Source organism: Pithys albifrons, chromosome 18, assembly GCF_047495875.1.
Source record: "Pithys albifrons albifrons isolate INPA30051 chromosome 18, PitAlb_v1, whole genome shotgun sequence".
NCBI classification, from domain to species: Eukaryota; Metazoa; Chordata; class Aves; order Passeriformes; family Thamnophilidae; genus Pithys; species Pithys albifrons.
This window is the reverse complement of record NC_092475.1, coordinates 943,220-968,080: the sequence shown is the minus strand read 5'-3', so window position 1 is coordinate 968,080 and position 24,861 is coordinate 943,220. Positions and strand designations below refer to the sequence as shown.

General features: G+C 53.4%; 2 protein-coding genes across 4 annotated transcripts in view; both read left to right on the top strand.

Moving 5' to 3' along the window:
* SLC12A5 (solute carrier family 12 member 5) overlaps positions 1-8,407 on the top strand; it is a 31,784-nt gene extending 23,377 nt beyond the window's left edge. For 2 of the 3 annotated variants that reach the window (XM_071572965.1, XM_071572962.1), the window contains exons 18-26: positions 593-788; positions 868-1,037; positions 1,134-1,265; positions 1,560-1,667; positions 1,843-1,965; positions 2,045-2,232; positions 2,573-2,587; positions 3,137-3,270; positions 3,757-8,407. In XM_071572965.1, the coding sequence (XP_071429066.1) occupies positions 593-788; positions 868-1,037; positions 1,134-1,265; positions 1,560-1,667; positions 1,843-1,965; positions 2,045-2,232; positions 2,573-2,587; positions 3,137-3,270; positions 3,757-3,848 (1,158 nt within the window). In that variant the 3' untranslated portion in view covers positions 3,849-8,407. The remainder of the gene's footprint in view (positions 1-592; positions 789-867; positions 1,038-1,133; positions 1,266-1,559; positions 1,668-1,842; positions 1,966-2,044; positions 2,233-2,572; positions 2,588-3,136; positions 3,271-3,756) is intronic. The other variant, XM_071572964.1, reaches the window with a different exon arrangement.
* A 1,881-nt stretch (positions 8,408-10,288) lies between these two features.
* PEDS1 (plasmanylethanolamine desaturase 1) lies at positions 10,289-23,301 on the top strand. The gene is made up of 6 exons (XM_071572529.1): positions 10,289-10,420; positions 13,465-13,584; positions 18,801-18,892; positions 20,359-20,503; positions 21,120-21,332; positions 22,164-23,301. Exons 1-6 carry the CDS (start codon positions 10,318-10,320, stop codon positions 22,283-22,285), a joined length of 795 nt encoding a protein of 264 aa, XP_071428630.1. The 5' UTR covers positions 10,289-10,317; the 3' UTR covers positions 22,286-23,301.
* Positions 23,302-24,861: the final 1,560 nt, after the last annotated feature.

The window sequence follows — 24,861 nt, the reverse complement described above, 5'->3', positions numbered from 1 at the left end:
GCTGGACTGAGCAGACCCTGCAGCCTCAACCCTCCCCATGGTCTCTGCGGTCCTGGTGCCAGGCAGGGTGGGAGACAGGAGCATTTCCCTGCCAGAGTGAGAGCCCTCCCCACCCCCCGCACACGCCGGGCGGCACATTAATGAGATTAAGCCCTCGGAAGCAAACAGTTTCTCTCCCATGCAGACATGTTATAATTTCCCGGAGTAAATAACTCTAATTGCTGCTCCACCGCCCGTCAGAGCCCTGGCACGGGGACACCCTCTGCTCTGCACGGCACAGAGCCATGTGCCAGCTCTGCACACTGTTGGGCATCACCCCCCTGGCCTGGAGCCACCAAGCCTGCCATGGGGCACAGAGACCTGGGCACCCTGTGGGGACCTGCACCCCACAGCCTGCACCCTTCAGCCTGCATTCCACAGTCTGCACCCCGCACCCCACACTCTGTGCCCTGTACCCTACAGCCTGCATCCTATACCCCACAGTCCAGCACCTCACTGGCCAGGGTGCCACTGCTGGGGCTGGCAGCTGCTGTGCCTGTGGCCCATGCTCATTCCTAGCTGCTGGGATCTCTGACTTCCCTCTCACTCACAGTCCATCCGGCGCCTGATGGAAGCAGAGAAGGTGAAGGGCTTTTGCCAGGTGGTGATCTCCTCCAACCTGCGGGATGGCATGTCCCACCTCATCCAGTCCAGTGGACTGGGGGGCCTGCAGCACAACACAGTGCTGGTGGGCTGGCCCCGCAGCTGGCGCCAGAAGGAGGACCACCAGACCTGGAGGAACTTCATCGGTAGGCATCGCAGAGGGCGAGCGCTGATGGGCTGTGGAGCTCTGAGCGCCCCTGGCTGATGTGGCCCTTCCCCTCCCAGAGCTGGTGCGAGAGACCACGGCTGGGCACCTGGCCTTGCTGGTGGCCAAGAACGTTGCCATGTTCCCGGGCAACCAGGAGCGGTTTTCAGAGGGCCACATTGATGTCTGGTGGATTGTCCATGATGGGGGGATGCTGATGCTGCTGCCCTTCCTCCTGCGGCAGCACAAGGTAGGCTGGGCCCCGCACGGCAGGGCAGGGCAGGGCAGGGGCTGGGGCAGTGCTGTCCCAGTGGAGCCATGGTCATCTCTGCTCCCTCCCTCGCAGGTCTGGCGCAAGTGCAAGATGCGCATCTTCACGGTGGCACAGATGGATGACAACAGCATCCAGATGAAGAAGGACCTCACCACATTCCTGTATCACCTGCGCATCACTGCAGAGGTCGAGGTGGTGGAGATGGTGAGTTCTGGCATAGGGTACGTGCTGCAGTCAGGAATGCTGTGCACAGCAGAGACAGACAGACCCTGCCACAGGGACATGGCTCCAAGAGGGGACACACAACACTGTGGGAACACACAACTCCACAGTGGGACACAGCACCATGGAGGAACACAGCACCATGGGGGAGCACACAGTTCCACAGGGGAACACAGCACGATGGGAGGACACGACACCACAAGGGACATGCTGGGACATACTGGGAGCAGTCAGTGCAGTTCACCCTGCCCCATATTTCTTCTCTTCCTCCCACAGCATGAGAGTGACATCTCTGCCTACACCTATGAGAAGACACTGGTGATGGAGCAGCGTTCCCAGATCCTCAAGCAAATGCACCTCACCAAGAATGAGCGTGAGAGGGAGGTGAGACTGTAGGACAGGCTGGGTGGCCTGTGACCCCTGTGGTGGCTCTGCTTCCAGTTGAGCTGCCCTGCAGCTCTGTGTGTGCCTCCTGCCAGGGAGCAGGGCTGCCAGGCTGGGCTGAGCCCAGCCAAGCTCTCTTCTTCCCCATTCCCCTGACTGGCCTTATCCTGAACAGATCCAGAGCATCACAGATGAGTCCCGTGGCTCCATCAGGCGCAAGAACCCGGCCAACACCCGCCTGCGCCTGAACGTCCCTGAGGACCAGGCTGGTGATGGTGAGGAGAAGCCAGAGGAGGAGGTGAGGAGTGGCACTGAGACAAGATCAGGCAAGTAGTTGGCTCTGGCGCCTGCCCACCATCCGCTTCTCTTCTCTGCAGGTCCAGCTCATCCATGACAAGAATGCCACCACCTTCTCCAGCAGCTCCCAGTCCCCCGGTGATGAGGTAGAGGCAGCTCCTGAGAAGGTGCATCTCACCTGGACAAAGGAGAAGTCTGTTGCTGAGAAGAACAAGAGCAAGAGCCCTGTCAGCCCTGAGGGCATCAAGGACTTCTTCAACATGAAGCCGTACGGCCCTCCATGCTGGACTGCCACCCTGTCCCACCCGTGCCCTGTGTTCCCTGGCCTTCCCTTCCTGCCCCAGTTGGATGGGTGAAGGCAGGGTCATGGCAGTACTAGCTCAGTCCTTGCCCTGAGGAGAGGTTGGGCAGCCCAAGTGCCCTGAATGAATCCCTGTGAGGGGCTGGGTGGGATGTGGCACAGGGTCCCTGCAGAGGTGACAGCGAGGGATAAGGATACCTGGGCTGTGTGCACTGTGGGGACTTGGGGTGCACACCCAGCACTCACCTCTCTCTCTCTCTCTTTCTCTCTCTGTCTCTCTCTCCTGGCCTCGTTGTGCTCCTGGCAGGGAGTGGGAGAACCTGTAAGTCTGGGTTTGGCTGGGTGCCGGGGCTGGGGTGGGAGGGACTTGATCATGCTCGGGATGGGGAGCCATCGGGGTTGCCCCCATGCGGGAGGATGGCTCAGTGAGCCGTGACATCTGCCGTGCCAGACGGCTCACCCCGGGCAGCACGCGGGAGCTGTGGCTGCCAGCCCTGTGCACCGCGCCCTGCCCGCGCCGCACGCTCGCCGTCTGCCCCGTTACACTGACGGCAGCTCCCGTGAGCCCGGGCTCAGGCACCCACCGGGGCACTGGCACCGACTGCTCCTGCTCAGTCCCACACGGCTGGGCACAGCAGTCACAGTGTGCCACTGCCCGTGGGCCCTGTGTGTGGCTCTGTGGCTCATGGTCACCGATGAGGGCTCAGAATCTCTACTGCTGTGCCTGGCAAAGTTTGCTGCACACTGAGCCACAGCCCAGCTTGGACCCCTCTGGGGCAGAAGGCCAGCCTGCCCCATGGCCTGTCAGGCCCAGTGTGGGGATGGAGGCTGGCTGTGCCTGTCCTGTGCCCACACGTGCTGTCACCCACAGGAATCAGTCCAACGTGAGGAGGATGCACACAGCCGTGAAGCTCAATGAGGTGATCGTGAAGAAGTCCCAGGATGCCAAGCTGGTCCTGCTGAACATGCCAGGACCACCCCGTAACCGGAAAGGGGATGAGAACTGTATCCTTCCTGTAGGGCCAGGCTCCAAGACCCCTCTCCACAGGAAGGGTTGGGGTCTGTGACTTCCCCAAAGCTGGTGGGTTTTGCAGGCAAGTGCCAAGAGGCACAGGTCAAGTGCCTGAGCCAGGACATGCCACCCCTCTTGCTCCTGGCTTGGTCCAACAGGCTCATTGGCACCATCCTGTCTCTCCAGCAGCACTGTCACACACGTGATGGGTGATGGGGCCCTGTGACATTGAACCTGCTCTCATGAGTGCAATGGCACATTAAAGGGGCCTGGACAGAGATCCAGGGGGTTCAGCTGTCTGCTGGCTCAGCCACCATCCTATTGTGTGGCACCAGCACAGGTGGGCTCCCCTAGTCCCTCAGGTTGGGACTGACCCCACCAGCTCCTGCTCTGGTGTGGGAGTGTTGGTGCTGCAGGGCAGGGCTGGGCAGGGCTGTCCCCATGTGCCAACGTGTTTTTCTTCCTTGACGGCCATGCAGACATGGAGTTCCTGGAGGTGCTGACGGAGCACCTGGACCGAGTGCTCCTGGTGCGTGGTGGGGGCCGGGAGGTCATCACCATCTACTCCTGAAAGACGCACGAGAGAGGTTTGTCTGCACACGGAGAGCCCCGCCACCCCTTTGCACCGCGCTCCCGGAGGGGAGGAGGGAAGGCCGGATGGCAGCTGGTGCGCAGAACCTTCACCAGGCTTTGGCCGTGCCCCTGATCTCTCCATTCGAACTGCAGCACCAGATCTTCCGGGAGCATCCAGCACCAGAGCAGCTGTTCCTCATTGCAACACCACAGCACTGCTGTCCTTGTTTATATATAAATATATACAGTGAACCGCGGACCGAGCCCCGGCGCCCGGCGCTGCCGCCACCGCCCACCCCGGCATGGCCAGCCCCGCCGCAGCCCCGGCCAGGCAGGAGGGCGGCTGTGCCGACACGAACCTCGGCCCCACCGTGCTGCTACCCCTGCGCGGAGCTCGGCTGGACTGTGCGCTGTGCCCGACGCCTGTGCCGTGCCTCCCTGCGGGGCGCTGGGAGAAGACAGAGGCCACCGCCGCGCTCCCCTCGCCGGACGCTTCTCTCCCCACCTCCGGCAGCGCCCGGGGCTGCTCCCCGCGGTGCTGTCCCACCCTGTCCCTCCCCGTCCTGGGCCTGGACAGCCCCACCGCTGCCTCAGTACTGCCGTCTCCGAGGGCCGTGGGCCGCGCTGGTGGAGATGCGGCGTGATGGTTTGGAGAGGGCAGAGGGTGGCGGGTGGCTGCGAGAAGTCAGATGCTGGAACGCAGTAATGTCGCGACAGCACGAGCCCCGGCCTGGGCTGGCTGTGGGGTGCGCCCTCTCCCGCCCCTACTGAGTCCAGGCTGTCCCTGCCCTGCCGCTCTCCAGGTGCTGGCGCAGCCGTCGGGATGCGGAGGTGCCGTGCTGGGAGCCGAGCAGAGGCCCCGCCGCCTGCAGCGTGAGCCGGGGCCACCCTCCGGCGGCTGGAGCCACGTGGGTGCTGCGGCCCCCCGAGGCACCAGCGCCTGTTTCTGGCCTGGTACAGGGGTGTCCCCACCCCGCTTCTCTGCCGCACCGCACTGGGGGCTCTCAGGGCCCAGCACCGGCCAGCCCAGCTGGCCCCAGCACCTGTGTGTGTGTCCAGGTCCCTCTGTCCCCGCTGCGCTCCCTGCTGCTCCCCAGGGCTTGCTGCTAACCCAGCCCCGGCCCCAGGCAGACGCAGATGCTGCCGGGGGCTGTAGGACAGTCTGGATCCGTGTGTATTTTTAACATATGCAAAGGCTGTTTGCTGGTCTAACCAGCCAGACCCTGCAACGAGGTGGGGGCTGTAGGGGTCCCACCACCTCCCAGCTTCTCTGCACCCCCTCTCACGGCTGTGCTGGGCAGCCCAGGCATCGGACACAGCCGTCAGCCCCTGTGTGTGGGCAGCAGAGCCCACTGGGGCAGATCAAACACCTCTTATCTTTGGCAGCAGCTGCAGGGTCGCCCCCGTCGCCGTCCCCTCCCAGCATCTCTCACAGCAGAGAAACTGAGGCGCTTTTAACCAATGTGAATGGTTCCAGGAACCACGCAGGAAGCGGTGCGAGGGCAGCAGGTGCCGCCGGCGCCCGCCCCAGCCCCATGTACATAGTGTACATAATACAGTACGTGTATTTTTAAAGTGATCATATTTATGTTAATAGAACCAGAAGAAGTCTATATATAGAGATCTATATCTATTCTGAGAGATGCAGGGCTCTGCTAGCACCAGGCCGCAGGGACAGGGAGCTGAGCCGGGCTGCTCCTGCACAAACCAGGAGTCCATCTGTTGCACCGAGTGCTCCAGAGCGGTGGTGGAGGCTGCAGCCTTCCCCAGCCACCAGCAGCCCCTGGGAAAGGGCCAGGTCGCAGGTTCATCCTCTTCTCAATTTAGCTTCTTAAGAGTTTTCAGGGAAAAGAAGTCACAGACTTTTCTGAACTTGTTTCACAGCAGATTTGAGCTTCCACTCAAAGTGCAGCCTGCTAAGAGTTGCCCTCTCCCGGCAGTGCTGGTGGCTTTGTGCCAGCCTGGCCCCTGAGGCAGCATTTCGTCCTTGGCCAGAGCTGAGCCCCCACGCTGAAGCACTCGCTCCCTCAGCCCCCCAGACAGCTCCCCCATGCTGCCCTGCACTGCAGCAGGTGCAGAGCGAGCGGGTGCTGCAGCAGCATCCACACAGGTGTCTGTTTGGGTAGCAGCTGCCTCCTGCCTGGCACAGGCAGCCCTGACTGGTCTCAGCCCCCTGCCCACCTATCCCCCTGCCAACCTTGCTTCCTGCCTCCCTGAGAGCAGGAAACCCCCTCTGCACCAGACAGTCCAGCCCCTGCTTCCTCTGCAGAGCTCCTCTACTCCTCCAGGTCCAGGCCAAAGCTATTTGGGGATGCTTGGATGAAAAGCAGTGGGTTTTTTGAGGTTGGATTTTTTTTTTTTTTGCTTTAAGATACTACTTGGACACACTCCTAGACCAAAACCAAGCCCCAGCTGCACACCTGTGCCTGCTCATACCTTGCTCCTACATTTCCATCACTCCCAAAGTGCCTCCTCCCTTGTCTCCAGCGGCAGTCCCAGACACAGCCAGACTTTCTGCCAGGGTAGCTTGGCTGCCTGCATGGCTGCAGGTCTGTGTCACAGATGCTGCTGTGGAAATCAGTCCCACAGGCATGGGGAACTCAGAGTTTACAGGGGGACTGCCAGGCTGAGGTGTCAGCACAGGAGCTCGGAGCTGACAGACAGTGCAGATGCACAGGGCAGCCCCCTCCGGTCCTGCTGCTGCCTCAGCCATGGGAACAGCAGGCAGGAGTCTGCAAGTGAATAGTTCCTATAGTTTTGGGAAGGGCAGCCCATGGGAACCAGAAGTTGCCAGTGTCTAGCTGCTCTACCCTTTGGAGCTGGCCCTACACCACCACACACAAGCTCACGTGCTGTTTCCAGCCTCCCAGAATTATTTGAGGCACCTCAGCAGCAGCGGGGGAGGCACAGCAGCCTGCCCACGCAGCTCATGTGCTGGCACCTCGTTGTTGGGCCTCGAATACTTGCCAGCTGCTCTGCCTCTTCACAAGATGCCACCACGCTCCCTGCAGTCACCTTCTAATTGCAGCTTGGCTGCTGCCCTGCTGGGGCTGGGGCAGTGAGCCCCGTCCCCTCCTGCCCCAGCAGGCCAAGGGCAGAGGGCAGAGGTGGGTCACACGCAGCCTCTGCCAGGGCTGCAGACACACCCGCCCTTGCAGCACCTTGTGAAGGGCTCTTCCAACGGCCACAGGGCAGCAGGGAATGACGTGAGAGCAGCCAGGGCACTCTTCTCTGCTGAAAGGTTTGCCTCATCCCCCCTGAATTGCCAATGGATCCCATTCCCCTCAGCACCTCTTCCACCCCGACGGCAAAGCCAAGGTCCTGGCTCTGCCAGGGAGAAGGAAGGCCAGCCCTTTTCCTCACTACTTCTGAAATAAAGTGTTCCCCTTTCCCATCCTCCAGCAAGAGCAGGGGCACAGCTCTGGACAGAGTCAGGCAGTTTGGCTGTGGCAAGAGGAGCTGGTTTCCACAGCGTGTCCCCTCGCTGTCGGCTGGAGAGGGCCAGTTTTAGCAGACAGCACTGCATGTTAGTTTACAAACCCAGCCCTGCACGTTTGGCCTCTGTGAGTGTTCAGTTTCCCCATGGAGCACCTCCTGCCGCTCCACCGTGGTGAAGACAGTGTCCTCCTCTGGTAGACATGCAAGTTCCTCCTTGGCACATGCGCAGACACGGTCCGGTTTTTGTTCCAGACAGGAAGGTCTTGACCCCCCAGTTTGTTTCACAGGCAGGCTGCTGCTGGGAGCAGCTCTGAGCAGCACGACAGGCAGGCTGGGCTGCAGCGTGGCCGCAGCAGGCAGAGTGGGTGGTGCGTGCTCCAGCCCCTGCCACGGGAGTGCCAAGCAGCCCTGGCCCCCACGAGTGGCAGTGGCAGCTCAGTCTCTGTGGCCACCACACAGCACAGGCAGCAAGCCACAGGGCAGCAGGGACAGGAAGCACAGGCAGCATCCAGCCTGGGCGGGTGCTGGTCCGTGGCTGGACGAGAGGAAGGACGAGACCGCACAAGGGCAAGAGTTGCACTAGAAGAGTCAAGACCCTCCTCTGTGTAGCAGGACTAAAAACTAGCAGAAAGACCGAGAGGTCTGAGATTTGCTGGTTACAACACTTTCTGTGCTACATGTGCAATATATTTGTTATGAATGTTATCACGAAGTCGGTTCATTCAATACTCTTTTAATCACTGTAGTTAGATGTTCTCCGTCCATTCAAGTGACTTTTATTCGAGTGCAATATTTCAATAGACATGTAGTGACCTAGAATGCTTTGTGTTTTAGAGAATCTGTGTGCAGAGCAATGCAATTAAGTTTAAAACCTTGTAAATAAAACAGGTTGCAAACCAAAAAAAGAAGTATTAGGCTTGCATTTAATTTCTGTGCGTGTGTCAGTGTTGTGCATTAGGCTGCCTGAGTGCAGACCCCGTGTTCTCTGTGCAGGTGTTCATGGAGGAGTGGCTCCTCAGCTGTTGAATGCTCCCTGTTACTGCTTTACTGCTTTACCTGTATTCATTTTTCTAGACTCCTGTCTGCACAAAATGCAATAAATGATTTTATTACACCCTTCACTACTTGCATGGGGACTTTTCACTTGCTTCCAGGTCTCCACAGCTATTTTTCACCATTTCCATAACAAGGAGCAAGCCCTGACAGGGAGCAGCAGATTGCAGAGGAAGGAGATGCAAGGAGAGGATCAGCCTGTCCCAAGGGCCACAGTTCCCACGTTTCACCTCATGCTGATTTCTGACCACCCCAGCAAAGGTGCCTTGCCCAGCTGAGGGGTTATGGAGGCAGAGAGAGGGATCCAACAGGCAGGATGAGGAGGGAGGGCAGACACACTGGCGTCCAGATTCAGGCTGTGTGGTGGCAGTGACGTGAAGTCACAGGATGCCAGTGCTAAAGGCACAGGGACTTGCAGAGCCCAACATCACCCCAGACCTCAGGCAGCAGCTCGGCGTGGCCACAGCCCAGCCCCAGCAGCCCTCCTGGACCTCTCACAGAATCACAGAATGGATTGGGTTGGAAAAGACCTCCCAGATCATCAAGTCCAACCCTTGGTCCAACTCCAGTCCCTTTACCAGATCATGGCACTCAGTGCCACGGCCAAGCTCAGCTGAAAAACCTCCAGGGATGGGGAATCCACCCCCTCTCTGGGCAGCCCATTCCAATCCCTGAGCACTCTCTCTGCAAAGATTTTTTTTCTGATCTACAACTTCAATTTCCCCTGGCAGAGCTTGAGCCCCCCTTGTCCTATTGCTGACTGTCTGCCACGTGCTGTGCCCTGACCCGACACACTGCCCGGGATCACCCCAGTCCTGTGCGAGCGAAACAGCCTGGGAGGTCCCTCCGAGCAAAGCCCACGGACCGAGCCAGCAGCATCACCGACAGACAGCAGGTGGCAGCGGGGTCCGCACATTCCGCGCCGCGCCCGGCACGGCAGCGTCCGCACAGCTCAGCCACGAGGGGAGAGGAACGGCAACCACAGCAGAACAGCGTATCCCAGCAGTGTTTAAGTGGCAAAAAACGGCAACAGATCATTTTTCTGGCCTTTTATTAGAAAGTAATATCCTCTTGTTAACAGCACAGAGAGCAAAGAAAGGCTGCAACACAAACCGCCCGGGGACAAGGTAAATGCTCCGCTTCCCCCGCAGTGTCCCTCCTTGCCTGCAGGAGGACAGGGACTCACGAAGGCCATGACGGGGACCACCACAGAGTTAAGACACGTTTTGTGTTCTGGTATCGAAATATGTTACCGGTTAAAACCACCGTGTAGAATCACTGCCTGATTTGCCACTCCAGTGTCCTCTGCAGCTACCAAGGCTTTGAAAAAACACATCATCGTGGCCAGGCTTCCAGAGCGAAGATTTGGGACGGGCTCTCCCCACCTGGGTGTGCCCTTCCAGTCCGGAGTGTTCAGGTGAGGCACAGCGTGTGCAGAACTGGCCTCACCCTTTGCTCCTGAGGTTCATCTGCCGCGGCCGAGCGAGCCTGGACGGTGAGAGTGAGGCCCTCGGGATTAGAACCTACAGCCCCCGGCATTGCCAGGAGCTCTCCCATCCAAGTACCAACCGGGGCTGACCCTGCTCGGCTTCGGAGATGAGACGGGATCGGGTGTCAGGGCGGCATTTAATTCCTGCTGGAAAGGATATAAAGCGACGGTGCCGCATCCCGGCCCCGCTCCTGCTCCTGCTGCTCCCCGCGGGCCCCAAGGCCCGGGGCGGCGGCGCTGCCGATTGGCCGGGCGGGGGCGCGGCGGCGCTGCTGATTGGCCGGGCGGGGGCGCGGCGGCGCTGCCGATTGGCCGGGCGGGGGCGCGGCGGCGCTGCCGATTGGCCGGGAGGGAGCGCGGCGGCGCTGCCGATTGGCCGGGCGGGGGCGCGGCGGCGCTGCCGATTGGCCGGGCGGCGCGGGGGGCGTGGCGGCGGGCGCGGTGCGTGCGGGCGGGGCGCGGGCCCTGCGCGCCCAGCGGCGCCGACATGGCGGGCACGGCCGGGCCCGGCGCTGAGCCCGAGGCCGCGGCCCCGCGCTGGGGCGCGCAGCACGCCGGGGCCCGCGAGCTGGCCGAGCTCTACTCGCCAGGTGAGGAGGCGGCGCGCCCGGGCGGGATAGCGGGAGGGACCCGAGGGGCCGGCGCTTGGGGTGGCTCCCCCGGGCCCCGATCCCCCCAGTCTCCGATCCCCGGTCCCCCCTGGGCCTGCTCCCCCCGATCCCTCCAGTCCCCGCTCCCCCCGATCTCCGATGCCCCCGGGCCCTGATCGCCCCTCTCTGCCGCTCCCCCGGGGTCGGGGCCGGCCCGGGCCGATTCCGCACGCCGTGCCCGGCGCTCCCGGTGGGGCCGGCCCGGGCCGGGCCATACCGAGCTGGGTCGGGTGTGAGGCCGGAGCGTTCCGAGCCCCCAGAGCCCCCCAAGGGCCTCTTCACTTCAAGAGCCGACGATCGCAAAGCGGCGCTTTCCCTCTAAAAGCAGCTGTGCTGGGTTGGTCGCTACACGAGGCACCGGCAGCAGCTTTGGCCTCGGGAGCTCGTTCAGGGAGCTGCTCCCACATCTCCAGGCCTGGCACCTCGGGAAGGGGCGGAGGGATACTGGAATTCCTGTTCTGGTGTTCCTGAACCGTGTTACTCATCAAACGAGCTTCACTTTGCCGTCTGAGTGCTCACTGGATGAGTGTTGGATTGTGCTGTGGAAGTAACTGCAAAGCGCTTATAATTAGGCATCGTTTGTGTTAGTTCAGAGTGAGCAGTGCTGGGTGTTCCTGCCCTGCCAGTGAATCCATTTCCAGGTGAAGGATTAGGAAGAGCAGACACGTTTTCAGCTCTGCAGTGCCCAGCAGGGCAGGCGAGCTCAGCTCACACACGCAGGGCAGTTCCTGCTCCGGTGGGTTCTTGCTCACACAGAGCCCAGGAACGATGAGAAACCCGCGGCCTTTGCTGGTCTGTGTGACTGTGCAGGGCAAGTCTGCCCTTCCCAGCGTGTTTTGGTCCTGCTTGCCTTGGGAAGGTGCTGTGTGACTCTGGACACGCAGCTCTGGTCCAGCTGGGCCTGATTCCCGTTTCACACAGGACCAGGCACTGCCCTTGGCTCCGGAGGAGATTTCCCTCCCCAGACAGCTGGGTGGGGGAAGCTGCTGGGCAGTCTGGGAGGCAGCACATGTGCAGGGATATGTGTCAGAGGGCTGTGGGGCCCTCTTGGATGCACAGTGTTCTTCTGGCATTACATAAATAATTTGCATAAACAATGTCAGAATATGTATTATGGAGGAAGCACATGATGTTCAACCACTGAATTCATCAGAGCAGGGATTACATGTAATTGTGCAGGGTGGGTATGACTGGGATATTTCCCTGATTTCTTTAAGCTCACACCTTGTGGCTTTGGCACTTCATTCCTTCAGGCAGGACACACTTCTAAATTTGAATGCCCTTTAAACCCAAGTTATTGGTGCTGACTCAGCTCCTTGGGTGATTTGGCTTCCCGTGCAGAGCTGAGGCTGCGTTTTTGGGCTGTCTATCTCGGCAGCCACGCTGGGCTGTCGCTGTTCAGAGTGCAGAGGTGTCTGAGCTCAGGGGACTTGCCCGCAGGGGAGCCTCATTCCACAGCCAGCTAATTGTACCCTCCTGGCTGCTCTGAGCAGGGTGTGGTTTGCTTAGGCAGGAAGAGACTGTTAATTAACTCTTACTTTCATTACTCTAGGGATCTTTTCATAGAATCTCCCACATTGTCACCCGATGCTGCTGTCAAATATGGCTGTTCTTATGTCTTCATTTAATTTTACAATTCTCTCCTCTGCCACTGCAGAGGATGTTGATTTGTATTCTCAGGGCCCTTCTAGAGCAACACAGGCATGTAAAAGTCTTTGTTCACACTTCCAAGTATTGCCTTGTAGGCACATTGGAGGTAATTCTGATCCTCCTTTTATGTTCCTACTTCCTTGTCCGTTGTGTAGTCCAGTTGAGAGGGAGGACTTGATTTAGCAGCTGGAAGGAGAAATTTGATCAGGCAGTAGGTCAGGAGAGAGGAGGAGCAGGCCAGGAGCTCTTTCCTGAACACCTGCCAGACCTGAGTGTTCCTGGCAGAGCCCGTGCCCCTCCCTGAGCCCTCCCTGGGCACTGCTTTGCCCAGCGGGGAGGGGGCTGTGGGTCCCTGCCCTGGGCAGGGGGGGCTGTGCTGGCTGCCCTGAGTGTGCCAGGAGCTGAGTGCAGCCCAGGCCCTGCTGGCCACAGTGCCAGCTCAGACCTCCTGCCCAGCCTCGGGCATTAAAGGTCTGTTTCTGATTCCTTAATCCACACAAGCCTCGCCCTGAGCGTCCCCTGCTCTCGGTGCCTTGGGAGGATCCTCAGGAGGATCCAGCAGTGGGGAACAGGCAGCAGCTGATCTGATATTCAAAGTGTTCCTGTAGTCTGATGTGCCTGTTCCCGTTTTGTATTCCTTAATGATTTTTATAGAGGTACAAAGTAGTGCAGTGAGATACAGGAGGGAATTTGTGTCAGTTCTTTGCTGATTTTGTCCCTCGTCACCTCAGAGTGGCTGAGAGTTCCCAGCCTTGCCTGGGAGCAGGAAAGCAAAGGCAGCAGTTCAGTGAGGAGCTGCAGGGGTGCACTTGCACTGTTAGGCAAGTCATTCCAGGGCCACTGAAATACAGGATGGTGCTTTTTCCTGTTAGTACAACAGCTTCATTTAAAATCTCAGAGCTTGTAAATATTACAGATCACGAGGAGATTTAAATACGTCTGAGGCCCAAAATTTGTTCCCAGATTCAGCCATTCCAGCAACACTGAATATTGGATGAAATGCAAATTGAGAGAAGATGTGACATGGAGGAACATTATGCCAGCAATCTCAGGGAGAAGGAAACTAGGACAACGTGAGATGAGGGCTGATTTGTCCCTGGTATTTGGGCATGGGCAGAGGGAAGGGGTTAGTGGCAGCTCAGGGAAGAGGAATGTCGTTTAACAAAATGTGTGCACCTCCTGTGGATAAAGAAGTTTCTGTTTCAGTTCCTGTCAGACAAATGGAGCGAGTCATCCAGGCAGTAGAATGGTCTGTCTGTATTATTTCAGGCTTCAAAATGTCCTCTCAGATGAAAGTAAAACATGCCTTTTTTCCTTTTTTTTTTTTCCAATAGGAAAGAGACTACAAGAATGGATCTCTGTCATCTTGTGCTTCTCTCTGATCTGTTTCAACTTCTACAATCTCCTCTTCTATCTGCGACTGGAACACACCCCCTCAGTTATCGTTGGGATATGTAAGTAGGAAATGTTCACTGACTTAAACAGGGCAAGGCTGTTGGAATGGGGCAAGCAAATGTGTGAGGGAGAGAGGGACAGTGTGTGTGTGCAAGTGCAGAGCCTCTGAAACTGAGACCATCTGCAAGGTTTGTCACTGCTTTGTCTTTCATGGCAGCGGCTTTGCGGTGTCTCAGAGGGGAAGTTTTGACACAGCTGTGTAAGTTTGGTGGGTTTGGGTAGCACTGCAAGTGTGAGGACTGCTGAGAGGAGAAAGAGCTGGAAACAAAACACACTGATGGGCAAAATTATTTATAAGAACTTCTCAGAAAGCAAAAGCTTGAGAAATGTTGTAAAAGGTGTTCAGGTATCAAACTGGTTTGATTTCTGGGGACTGCAGACTGACCATGAGGGTTCTGGGGAGTTGTGCTTTCATGTCAGGATGTGACATTTGGCTTTATCCTCAGTATAAGACAAATTGCACCTTTCTTGTGGTAATAAATGTGACTCTTGGTTTCTTGAGGCAGGCAAGGCCAGCAGCTCAGTCTCCTCTCTGTGCCTGGGTCTGCAGGGGTGTTTACATTGGCAGGACTCAGTGGCACAGAGTGGGTGGGTGTAGCTGCACTGAGAGCTGGGAGTTCCCCCTTGTCCATGAAGCAGAGGGAGAACCAGTGGAGGTTCTCATTTGATGCTGTACAGCTTTACTGATAGACTCCAGGATTGCTTGGAATTAGCTCCAGGGAAAACTGAATGAAAACAGGAAAACAGGAAAAAATGGAAAAAATGGACTGAGAATGAACTGAGTGAAAAGGGGCTCCACAATATTCGTTACATCATTCAGAGCCTAAACATGGGTAGGACTTGGGTGTTCCTTAACACACAGAGCAAAAGGTGTCTGTTTACCTGAGTGTTGTGGCACAGGACAGTGTGAGAAGCTGTTGCACACCAAGAACACTCTGTTGAGAAGAAGCAGAGAGAGCAGTGGAGCAGGAGGTCACTCACCTTGGCCTGTGGGCACTGCTGGCCCCTGGTGGGAGGGCATGTGGGAAAAGGAAAGGGGATTCAGTTCAGAAAGCTGAAAAGTCAGCTGTGCAGTGCATGCCTTTCATAACTTCCTGGTAAACTTCTACTACAGAATGAGGGAGGGAATAGTATCCAAGCTTTTCACCAGTGTCTTCCTGTAATGTGATAAATACTGAATACAGTAGTAACTCTTGTGTTGGGTGTGTATAAACACTTGCTTGTTTTTGTAGGGATTGCCTGGTTAACTGAAAGGCAAACATGTGGTGGCATTTCTTAGGACACTGTCTGAGTTCAGTCCTGTGCTTTGGAATGGAACTGCTTTTCCTATAAACTATGTGAGGTGTGTGTTTTAGAAGAGAAGGGTGGTTGTTTATGCTCACTGGGGTATGTTGCTAATGAGTTAAACCAACAACAGAAGCCCACCCGAAGCACAGCAGCAGGTCCAAGCAGTGATGAGCCACAGAGATGATGAGTCTCTTGCACTGCTGGGAGGTGGCAGTTCCTGCTGTCTGTGCAGAGGTTGTTGTGCTGGGGCTGGGGGAGCAGTGCCCTCCCACTGTGGATCACACCAGCCCTCCTGGCCTCACTCAGTCCTGCCTGCTCTCCCCTGATGGGGTGGAGGTGCTGGGGAGGGTGGAGAAGGACGTGGTGTGTGAGCTGCTCCCCAGTGATGAGGCAGATGCAGAGCAGAGAATTAGCAGGGATGGTTAACCTGTAGTGCAATCTGTTTGCTGCTGGCTTTCATCTCAAAGTTAATGCTGATAAAAACTTGACTTGAGTGATATCCTGGTTACCAGTTTAACTGATAAAGCCACCAATTCACTGATAGTATTATTTAAGTAGTAGTGAATGATTAAAGTAGCAGAATCTGGATTCTGTGTAAATAAAATGGTGTGGAAATAACTGATAGTGTGTACAAAAATGAGTGCAGTAAAACCATAAGTGCTGCAGGCTGTCTTGTTTTGTTGTCAGTACATTCTTTCTCCAGGTGAAGTGTGAATTATGTCTGTGATTCACAGATTTTATTAGTTTGGTTTTTTAATATTAGTTTTTTTTACTTTTTGTGAAGCTCATCTCCATGAATGTCCCTGTTCCTAAACACTGGGGGTGGTGTGGTGGGCATGAAGGGGAACACTGAGTCACAGCTGAGGTGTGTTCCACTGAGAGCCTTCCTCAAGCTTAGTTTGGAATATTGACCTTTGAGATGAGGTCACAAAATAAACATTCTGCTAATAAAGGTGGAGCTCTGGAGCAGGTTCACATGAGGCCTTTGGAAACCTGGAAGGGATCAGTGACCCAGTGGGAGGGATCTGTTCACTGAGGGCATTGCTGGCCCCCCCTGTGTGCTCATGCAAATACGTGTCTGCCTTTCAGAAATGGAGCAGCTTGAACATTCTGCATCCTTTCACTTTGCCTAAATCCTGTATCTGGAATTAAAGGCTGTGTTACAGGTTCTTTTTTTGTGCCTTTAAAGGAACACTTAATTGTAACATGAGTAATACTGTGAATACCTTAATCAAGGGATTCCTGGGGCAGAAAAGGTCTCTGGCAGGGGAAGCAGCTCCTTGCCTGAGGTCTGTCCTGCCGTGCTGAGTCACTCCCAGTCGCTGAGGAGGGACCTGCAGGGCCTGGGTAGGAATGGCTCCTGCCCTGGGGTGTTTCCTGCTGACTAAGGATGATCTTGCTGGAAAGGAAGAGGCGTGGGAGTCTCGTCTTCCAGGGTGTTTTAGCAGAGATGAGGCAACTTCCTTCCCCTTTCACTGTCAAAAACAACAAGAAAAAAGAGTGGGCAGAGGGTGGATTTCTTTTGTTGCTTCTGTTAAATCCAGCCATGCCCTCTTCTGAATATGCTCAGCTGAGCAGCCATGGAGTTGCTCCCTTTCTGGCAGCTGCCAGGCGTGCAGGTGTGAATTTGGGGTGTTACTGGCACTCACACAGGCACCCAGTGAACTCTGGACAGCCCTGGCTGGGCTGGGCTGTGGTGCAGGTTCAGCAGCCCCATTTTTTCCCACTGCAGCAGGACACGGTGCCAGCAGTGCCACACAACCAGGGCAGCCTCTGCCACTGTAAGAGACGTTCAGTAGTGCCAGGGACAAGGCTGGCAAAGGTATTAATGTGTGATAAGCAGGAAAGCCTCACCAAAACACATAAAATCAGGCTTGAAAGCCCTTATGCCTTCAGCTGAGTTTGTGGTGTCCAGCATGTTATTCAATACACTTGAGTATATAGATATTTTATTAATAGCATCTGGACAAAAAGTTTGGCAAGTTACAGTGTGGATTCTGGTTTTCATTTCCTCTCCCTCCTCCTGCCTTTGTTGTGTAGGAGTTTAAACCCTTTTTTCCGAGTTGGTTGACTTGTTTCATACATTTGACTTTTATGTGTGGCCACATTTGTTCATGACAGAGACTGTGCATTGCAGTCTTAAAAAAAGAAAGTTAACTTTGTGTTGTAACCTGTTTATATTCATAAGAACTGCCCCACGTAGGGCAGATATCTTTAGGAACATCTTGTGACATGGCACGAGCTGCAGTTAATTACTGCTGACTTGAGAGATGGGCAGCTCATTTTTTTTAACTGATTTGAGGTCCATGTTTCATTACTGCAGATGTTGTGGGTTAGACAGAGAGAGCACACAGGAGGAAATCACTTAGTGCACCTTCAGAATAGAAACTGGATCTCATCAAGGCCCAGCAGCTCTGCAGGGCTGCACTGGATCAGCTGCACTGCAGGGCCAAAGGATGAGTGTGGAACACAGGAAAGCTCTGGCCCAGGTTGGAGTAAAACGCCCCAGAGACATCAGTGCTGAATGGAGTGGGTCAGGTCTGCATCCTCCCCTCACAGCTGGAATGATGTTGCTTCGTTTTGAAGTTACTTTGTGCATTAAAAGGAACTTCCACTTGAAATTTTGTTTCATGAGGTGCTTGAAATTACCCCAGAAACCTCAGTTAGGGATGGGAAATGATCCTTTGCTTCGGTGTTGGTCCACAGGAGCTGCTCTTTGTCTCCCGCTGTCCTGCCTCTCCTGAAGTACCATCAGTTACTTGGTAGCTGTCGGTAACTTTGTTTCCACCCTAAACGGTGTCATCCCTTAAAGCTGGAAATCCACTGGTGGAGCTTAACTAGGCAAACTTTGATTCTGTGTTGCACTTTAGCCCCTGGTAGTGTGGGAAGTGCCCCTGGGCCTGGGGACAGGGCACACACCGAGTGTTGGGATGCTGGTCATGTATAACCTTGGTACAGTTTTCGCTCTTCTGTTACAACTCATCCTGCACAAGTGCAGGAGAGTGAGCAAGCCCTTCTGCAGCACAACTGGAACAAGATTGCTGGCAGTTAGGTTTTTTCCAATTGCTTGAGTATAATGCATTGCTCCAGGCACACTCCTTTCTTCCCTCTTAGCTTTCTACCAGCTGACATCAAAGCAACATTCAAAATATCTATTGAACTGTCAGTATTTTGCCTCAATTTGTGTTGCTGCTCCCGCAGTTGTTTCAGACTCTAACAGTGCAGCTGCTGGAGGCCAGGAGGGCTAATGGGGGCATTACCTCAGCGAGAATGGTATTTTAGTTGTTGCAAAGAGAAGTGTTGTTTGGGTATCTTGCCCTGGACCCAGGCTGCTTGCCCTTTCAGCTGCTCAGAGCAGATCTCATTGTGTCCCACCCGGTCTCACTGGAGCTTGCATGTGTGGTCTGAAACAAAAACAAATGTACACAATTGACTGCTTATAAAATAAGCTGTCTCCAGTACAATCAGAAGATGGATAAAGAATGAAGTGTTTCCTGCTGTGTTTTAGAGTTTGGGCCAACTGGATAATGGATGCAGCAGTGAGGGTTAATTTATAATATGAAAAGAAAGCTTTCTGGGTAGTAGATGCCACACTAATCCTGCATTTATTTCATCTCCCTTTGGGAATAAAAAGGTGAAAAGGACTGCAGAAGTGAGTGGTCAGCTAAGCAAAAGGTACCCACAAGGAGAGGTCTGTCTGGGCTAAACACAAAATCCTGCTGTAGATTTAATGAGGATCCTTACTGTTCAAATGGTGTCTTGTTAACCTACTTGCCTGACCTTGCATTTATTCAGACTGGGTACATCTCATGTGGGTGCAAATATCTAAGTGGGAAGTAGATAAACAAGTAAACTTGTAAACCAAGTGTAAAATGTGGGTAAGTCAGAACCAGTGCTGTGTTTCTCTAACTCTCTGTCCTCACTGAAGTTGCAGGAGTTATCACGGCTGACTTCCTGTCGGGATTGTTTCACTGGGGAGCAGACACCTGGGGATCTGTGGAGCTGCCCATAGTTGGAAAGGTTTGAGATTGTTCTTCTTAACCTTGAAAAAGTTACAGAATACTTTCCTGAAGCCCTTGCATGTTCCCAGCTGAGCTGGGCAGTCCTACAGGCTCTGTCTCCAGTCCTGCCAGTGAAGCAGCTCCTCCCTCCAGAGCCCCCCTGGAGCAGCCCTGGGCAGTGCTGGGGCAGGGCTGTGTTTGCCCCTGGCCTGGCTGACATCTGCAAGCTGACACTGCTCCCTTTTATCACCTTGTCTGAGGTCTGCACAGTTTTGCAACACCAATGTTTGCAGACCTTGCTGAGGTGACACCACAAGTGAAGGGACCTGGCTGGGCACTGCAGGTGCTCACAACCCAATGAACTCACCTGTGGAGGGTTGTCCCTGCAGCTGAACTCCTGAGGATGCTCCAGCAAGAATCCTGCCAGCTCGCTGTTCTACTGCCCCTGCTGTAGATGTGGTGATGTTAGAATGGTGATGGCTGGAGATTTAATTAGAGATGTGTTATACACCTGCAGCTACAAATGCCACTTGCTTAGTGGAAGGTGCACTGCCTTCTATTGTAAGCAACAGTCTGTTTTCTAATTACATTTCTAAATAGCTACCATTAATTACTCCTCACAGTGTAATATTAGAAGGAACATGATTTAAAAAAGAAGTATATGAGCTATGGCTTGTAATTATTCAGAAATACATAAACTAGAACAGCAGAATTAAGATTCTTGGTTTTGGCTTAGTTTTGTTCACCTTCCATAGCCTCAGTAGTCCTTGAATCCCTGTATCTCTGGACCATAGTTTACACAAAAAAACTAAGCTGGAGACTCTGCACTAAATGCCCAGGAGTTCAGACTGCTCTGGCCACCTTTGCACAGGCTGTTCATGCTGGAGAGGTCAAGGCAGATCAGTAACTGGTTTGACTGGCCCACACCATAAACCAATTGCTCTGTCTCCTCTGGGACTGTGTGTTCTGTGATTGCTGCTCTTAGAGGTGACTTTTGTACAGTCTGTTTGACTTCTATTATCAAGTCACTTAACTTGCATTTAGTCTGTTAGTGCTGCAATCTGTACCCCTTACAAAAGTTTTAGGCTGAATTTTAATTTTTTGCCTTTTTTGTCCTGGTTGATGCTGCTTAGCAAGCAAATTATATTTGTGAATTTCACAGGCATATTTTGTCTGTGCAATTAGGGTGCTGATGCTTTGACTACAAAATGTGAAAATTAAAAAGAACAAAATTGAAAAGCAAGAAAAATCTGAGTGTGGGAGCTGAATTGCTTCTCAAATGTAAATCAAATATTCTGAAGTGTTGTCATCACAAGAGTTTGATGCTTCTTACATGCTTTGTACTCTGGAGCTCTCCTAAACTCAGTCATCAGATTTGAATGTATGAGGAGGGAGTTGGGTTCATTGGGGGGTTTCTTTGATAGTATTTTCTTTCCAAGACCAATACTGAGCCATGGCATCATGTTTATGAATTTCTTTTTCCAGGCTTTCATCAGACCCTTTAGGGAGCACCATATTGACCCCACAGCAATCACCAGACATGATTTCATAGAGACCAATGGAGACAACTGCTTTATGACACTGGTCCCTCTGGCCAACATGGCATACAAGTTTGTTTCTTTTTCCCCAGGTGAGCTGTTGCTCCTGACTTCTGTGCATTTAGTGGTGTTGCTAGTTAGATGAACACTTGTCTGTGAGAAGGCAGGAGAAATCCATGGCTGTGACATGACCAGGAAGAGCTGTTGGAAGCCTGGTGCTCCTGGCAGGAGGCAAGGAGACTTTTTTCCTTGCAGGTGGGGTGGCAGAAGGTGGCACAGTGAGGTTCTCTAGCTCAGCAGAGGATCTGGAGCTGGAGAGTTGTGCAAGGAAGCCTTAGAAGTTATGCTAAATATTCTGTTTATAGGAGGGATCAAGTTGTAGGGAAACGTTTGTTCTAAAGTGTATAATATAATGCTTCAAATCTGTGCAGAAGTACTTTATGTGCAAACTGGAGATCAAGAATTAAAGGATTAAATTCACTTTACAGGTGGTGAACTCAGTTTGAGTTCCTGTTTATGGTACATTCACAGATGTTGGCACATCCCAGCCTGTCTTGTGACATTTGGGAATTGCTTGTGGCTTGCTGGCTCTTGTGACACTTCTGCCAGAGCAGCTTCGTTTGTTAGTTCCTGTGGCACCAGACATTGGCCTGGTAGCAATTTGCCTTTTCCTAACTGGTGTTTAGAGATGCACATCTTGCTTTGCAGAGGCATTATGTGAGACCTGTCCTTGGGAGTGTTACGTCTTTGCACTCATCATCTTCATCACCATGACGAACCAGATCCACAAGTGGTCCCACACCTACTTCGGGCTGCCGCGCTGGGTCGTGTTCCTGCAGGACTGGCACATCATCCTGCCCCGGAAGCACCACAGGATCCACCACGTGTCTCCCCACGAGACCTACTTCTGCATCACCACTGGTACTGTGGGGTCGTGCTGCAGCCTCCCTGCAGGGCAGGTGGCACCGAGGGCCAGCCTGTTAAGCTGGAAAACAGCTCCGAGTTCCCTGTGCTCTCACTGCACGGGCTCTCAGTAAAGCTGCAGTTGGGTTTGGACATAAAAAATGTGGGGGGCAGGTTTGGGATCAGCCAAAGGAAACTTGCAGCCTGAGGGAATAGTGGTGCTGAGGTCTGGTGGGGTGGAGTCTTGGTAAGCTCATGCCTGTAATTGGTTTTGTTCACTAAAGTCTTAAAGCTGCTGTTCCTTCAAGAGTGCGTTTCATCTGCAGCTGGTCTGGAATGCTCATTTCTAAAGCCAGGCTTCTGGATTTTCAGCACCTGTTGATTCTGACTTGAGGCAGAGGAGCAGACAGGCTTTGCTACCTTTGGCTTCCTTTTATGTCTGTGCTGAATTTTATGCCCACAGGACAGGAGGGAATGCCCAGTGACCGGTGTTGCACAATCCTAAATAAGTTATCAAGTTAATCAGACAGCTGGAAATGAACCACTCTGGTTCTTCATTCTGTCATTGGCTTTGACAAACAGTTCATGTGGGATTTGAAACCTCTGCCAAGAAACAAATCTAGTTCTCATTAGCAGAATGTCGTGTAGAAATGTGATACAATTAAGAAGCTTGACTTGACAGATGATGGCAAAAATCTTGCCACCCAAAGAGCTATTTTTCAGTCCTACTGTGCCCTGGAAGTTTAAACATGACCATTATTAGCAGTCTGGGACTAGTTGCTCATAAAAAACCCTTGAACTTTGGGTGCTATGACAAACTAATTCTTTTTTCTCTTTGCAATCCCTCAGGTTGGCTGAACTATCCACTAGAAAAGATAAGATTCTGGAGGTGTTTGGAGAACATCATCCAAGGACTTACAGGGGAGAAACCAAGAGCAGATGACATGAAATGGGCTCAGAAAATCAAGTAACTTTTGCCAGCCTTCTGCAATCCTTAACTTGTTGCCAATGTTGTTTTTAAAAGAAAAAAAAATAAAGCCATCAGCCAAATTCAAGACCTGCAAAGAAGTAACAGACTCTAAAGCACAAACTAAAAAGTGCTAACACAGACTGCAATGAAAGAACTAATTCTTAAAACAATACTTGAAATGAAGATGATTACTCTCACTGAGCACCTTTTGTTTAGCCATGTCTGCTTACACATTAGAACGTGCTTCATCGCTGTGTCCGTGCGCTGAGGGGCAGCCCGGGGCAGGACAGGCACTCCTGTGGTACGTGCTGGCGTAGGAAACCTGTGTTGTATCAACATTATTTAACACTTCCAAAACTGCTTGTTGCCTCTAGGGGAGTGGTGACAAGGGTTTGTCACTCCGTGTTCGAGTCCAGAGCTCTGCGTGGAGCGGTGTCAGAGCCAGGGGAATCCAGCAAATCATGACTGTGCAGTGCACCTGGTGATTGATCAACGTGCAGCTCTGTCCTCACTATCATGTTAAATCCAATCGATGTCATGTGGAACAGACTTTGGGAATCCTGCTCCTCCAGTGGGCCACGAATCCTCAAGTGTCTTCAGCTTCCCTTAAAATAAAGTTGTTCTACTCTCCACGTGGAATTAAGCAAACCATTTCTACATAAGCCTTCAAGTTAAGGAGCCTCTGAGGAGGGAGGGCACCCCATACAACACCTGCTGGTGTGGAGTGTCACTGATGAGTCTGCTAAGTGTTTCCTACCCTGACAATAAGTGTTTAAACTAGTTCTAGCATCGGGCACACTGCAAATAGCTGTATTCAAGAGCTCAAGGTATCAAACTTGTAACGTTAGAAGGGAAATGTCAATGACTGGTGTTTTGGTTTTTTTTTAAGGTGCTTGCTTGTTTCTGTAAATAATATAAAGCCTTAATCTCTTCTGGTGTAATGGAATAATATTTTAATGTGATGTTTGAATGTATATAATATATTTATAACAAAGCAGTTGGATAATACTAATCATGTTTAAGTCTTGTTGCTGTTCTTCATTGCTGCACTGTCAGCACTTAGTGCAGGAATTCAATCCCTGGTTGCAGAACACCTCATGCAGTTCCAGCCAGCTGAGACACTTGTCAGCCTGTTACATCTTGTTAAGGTTGGAGTGAACATTTGTCAGGTTGTAGGAGCCTGACACTGTATCATACCACACTTCTACACCTTTCAAGCAGTGCAAGTAATTAACTAATTCTGCCTGGATGCGAAGGAGTAGCTGCAACTGAGTGCTTCGAAACCACCTGTCTTACTGTGAGTACAAAGCACTGCAGGGAATGGTATTTATGCCATCTGGACAAAAGTTTCAATTCACACCTTCTATCTTGAACTCCCATAAAACCTGTTCTGACAGATCTGTGGTCCTTAGTTGTCTGTCCCTCCTGCCCCCATCCCTTTCTTCCCCTTTCCCTCACCCTTGACCCCAGTTTGACTCACTAAACCAGTGCCAAAGCCCGTGACAGACCTGTGTGTATAAAAGAGCACTGGGTCCAACAGAGCTCATTTCACTGCAGATTTAAATGCCAAGTGAGCAGCAGTGGTGCAGTGGATTTAACAAATGGATTTGGGACACACAAATTACTAGAAGCTGTTCTTCCAAAGTGCTGTTAAAGGCAGTTGCTGCTGCCCAAACCTCTCTTGGCCGCTTGAGCCTTATTGGAAACAAATCTGAGCTACTCATACTGGTGGCTGCTGGGACTGTTTATCTGCTAATCTTCCTTAATTATGAGAAACTGGGACAGCAGTTAATCTCTGGATGCAGTTTTCCATGGGATGCTGTGCCAGGCTCTGGAGGCTGTGCTGGCTCTGGGAGTCCCCACTCCCCACAGGGTTCCCAGGGCCCCTCTTCCACCCAGTGCAGATGTGGATCCTTCCACAAAGCCAGTATGGCAATTCTGGAGCAAAAGGCTCTGTGGATCCTTCTTAACAGCTACAAATCTGGCTTAAGATAAATTTGTCTTAAGTTGATTAGGAACAGATTAGAGCTGAAGCAGAATAAGACCCTCCTTTAAACTCCCCAGAGATGGGCTGCATTTCAGTTGAAACGCTTTTAAAAGCTCTTTGATTTCAGTCTCACCTCCCCAGAAAGCTGCACTCGGGCTCCTGCTCTGCCCAGGCTGCAGCTGCCCCCAGGAGCGGGTGCAGGGACAGAAGGGTCTTTCCGGCAGGATTTTTTTCTATTGTCTATCAAAAAGAAGGGGAAAAAAAACCCTCTTGGAGCAGGAAGGGGCTCTGGTGGCAATTCTGATTCTCCAGGTGTGCTCAGCACCACTGATCCCCATGGCCTCGTGCCCTCCTGCTGCCTCCAGCCAGTGCTGTGCTCAGCCGAGGGCACAGTGGGATGCCGTTGGGTGGGCACAGGGAGATGGTGCTGGGTGGGCACAGGGAGAAGATGCTGTTGGGTGGGCACAGTGGGATGGTGTTGGGTGGGCATAGGGAGAAGATGCTGTAGGATGGGCACAGTGGGATGGTGTTGGGTGGGCATAGGGAGAAGATGCGGTTGGGTGGGCACAGTGGGATGGTGTTGGGTGGGC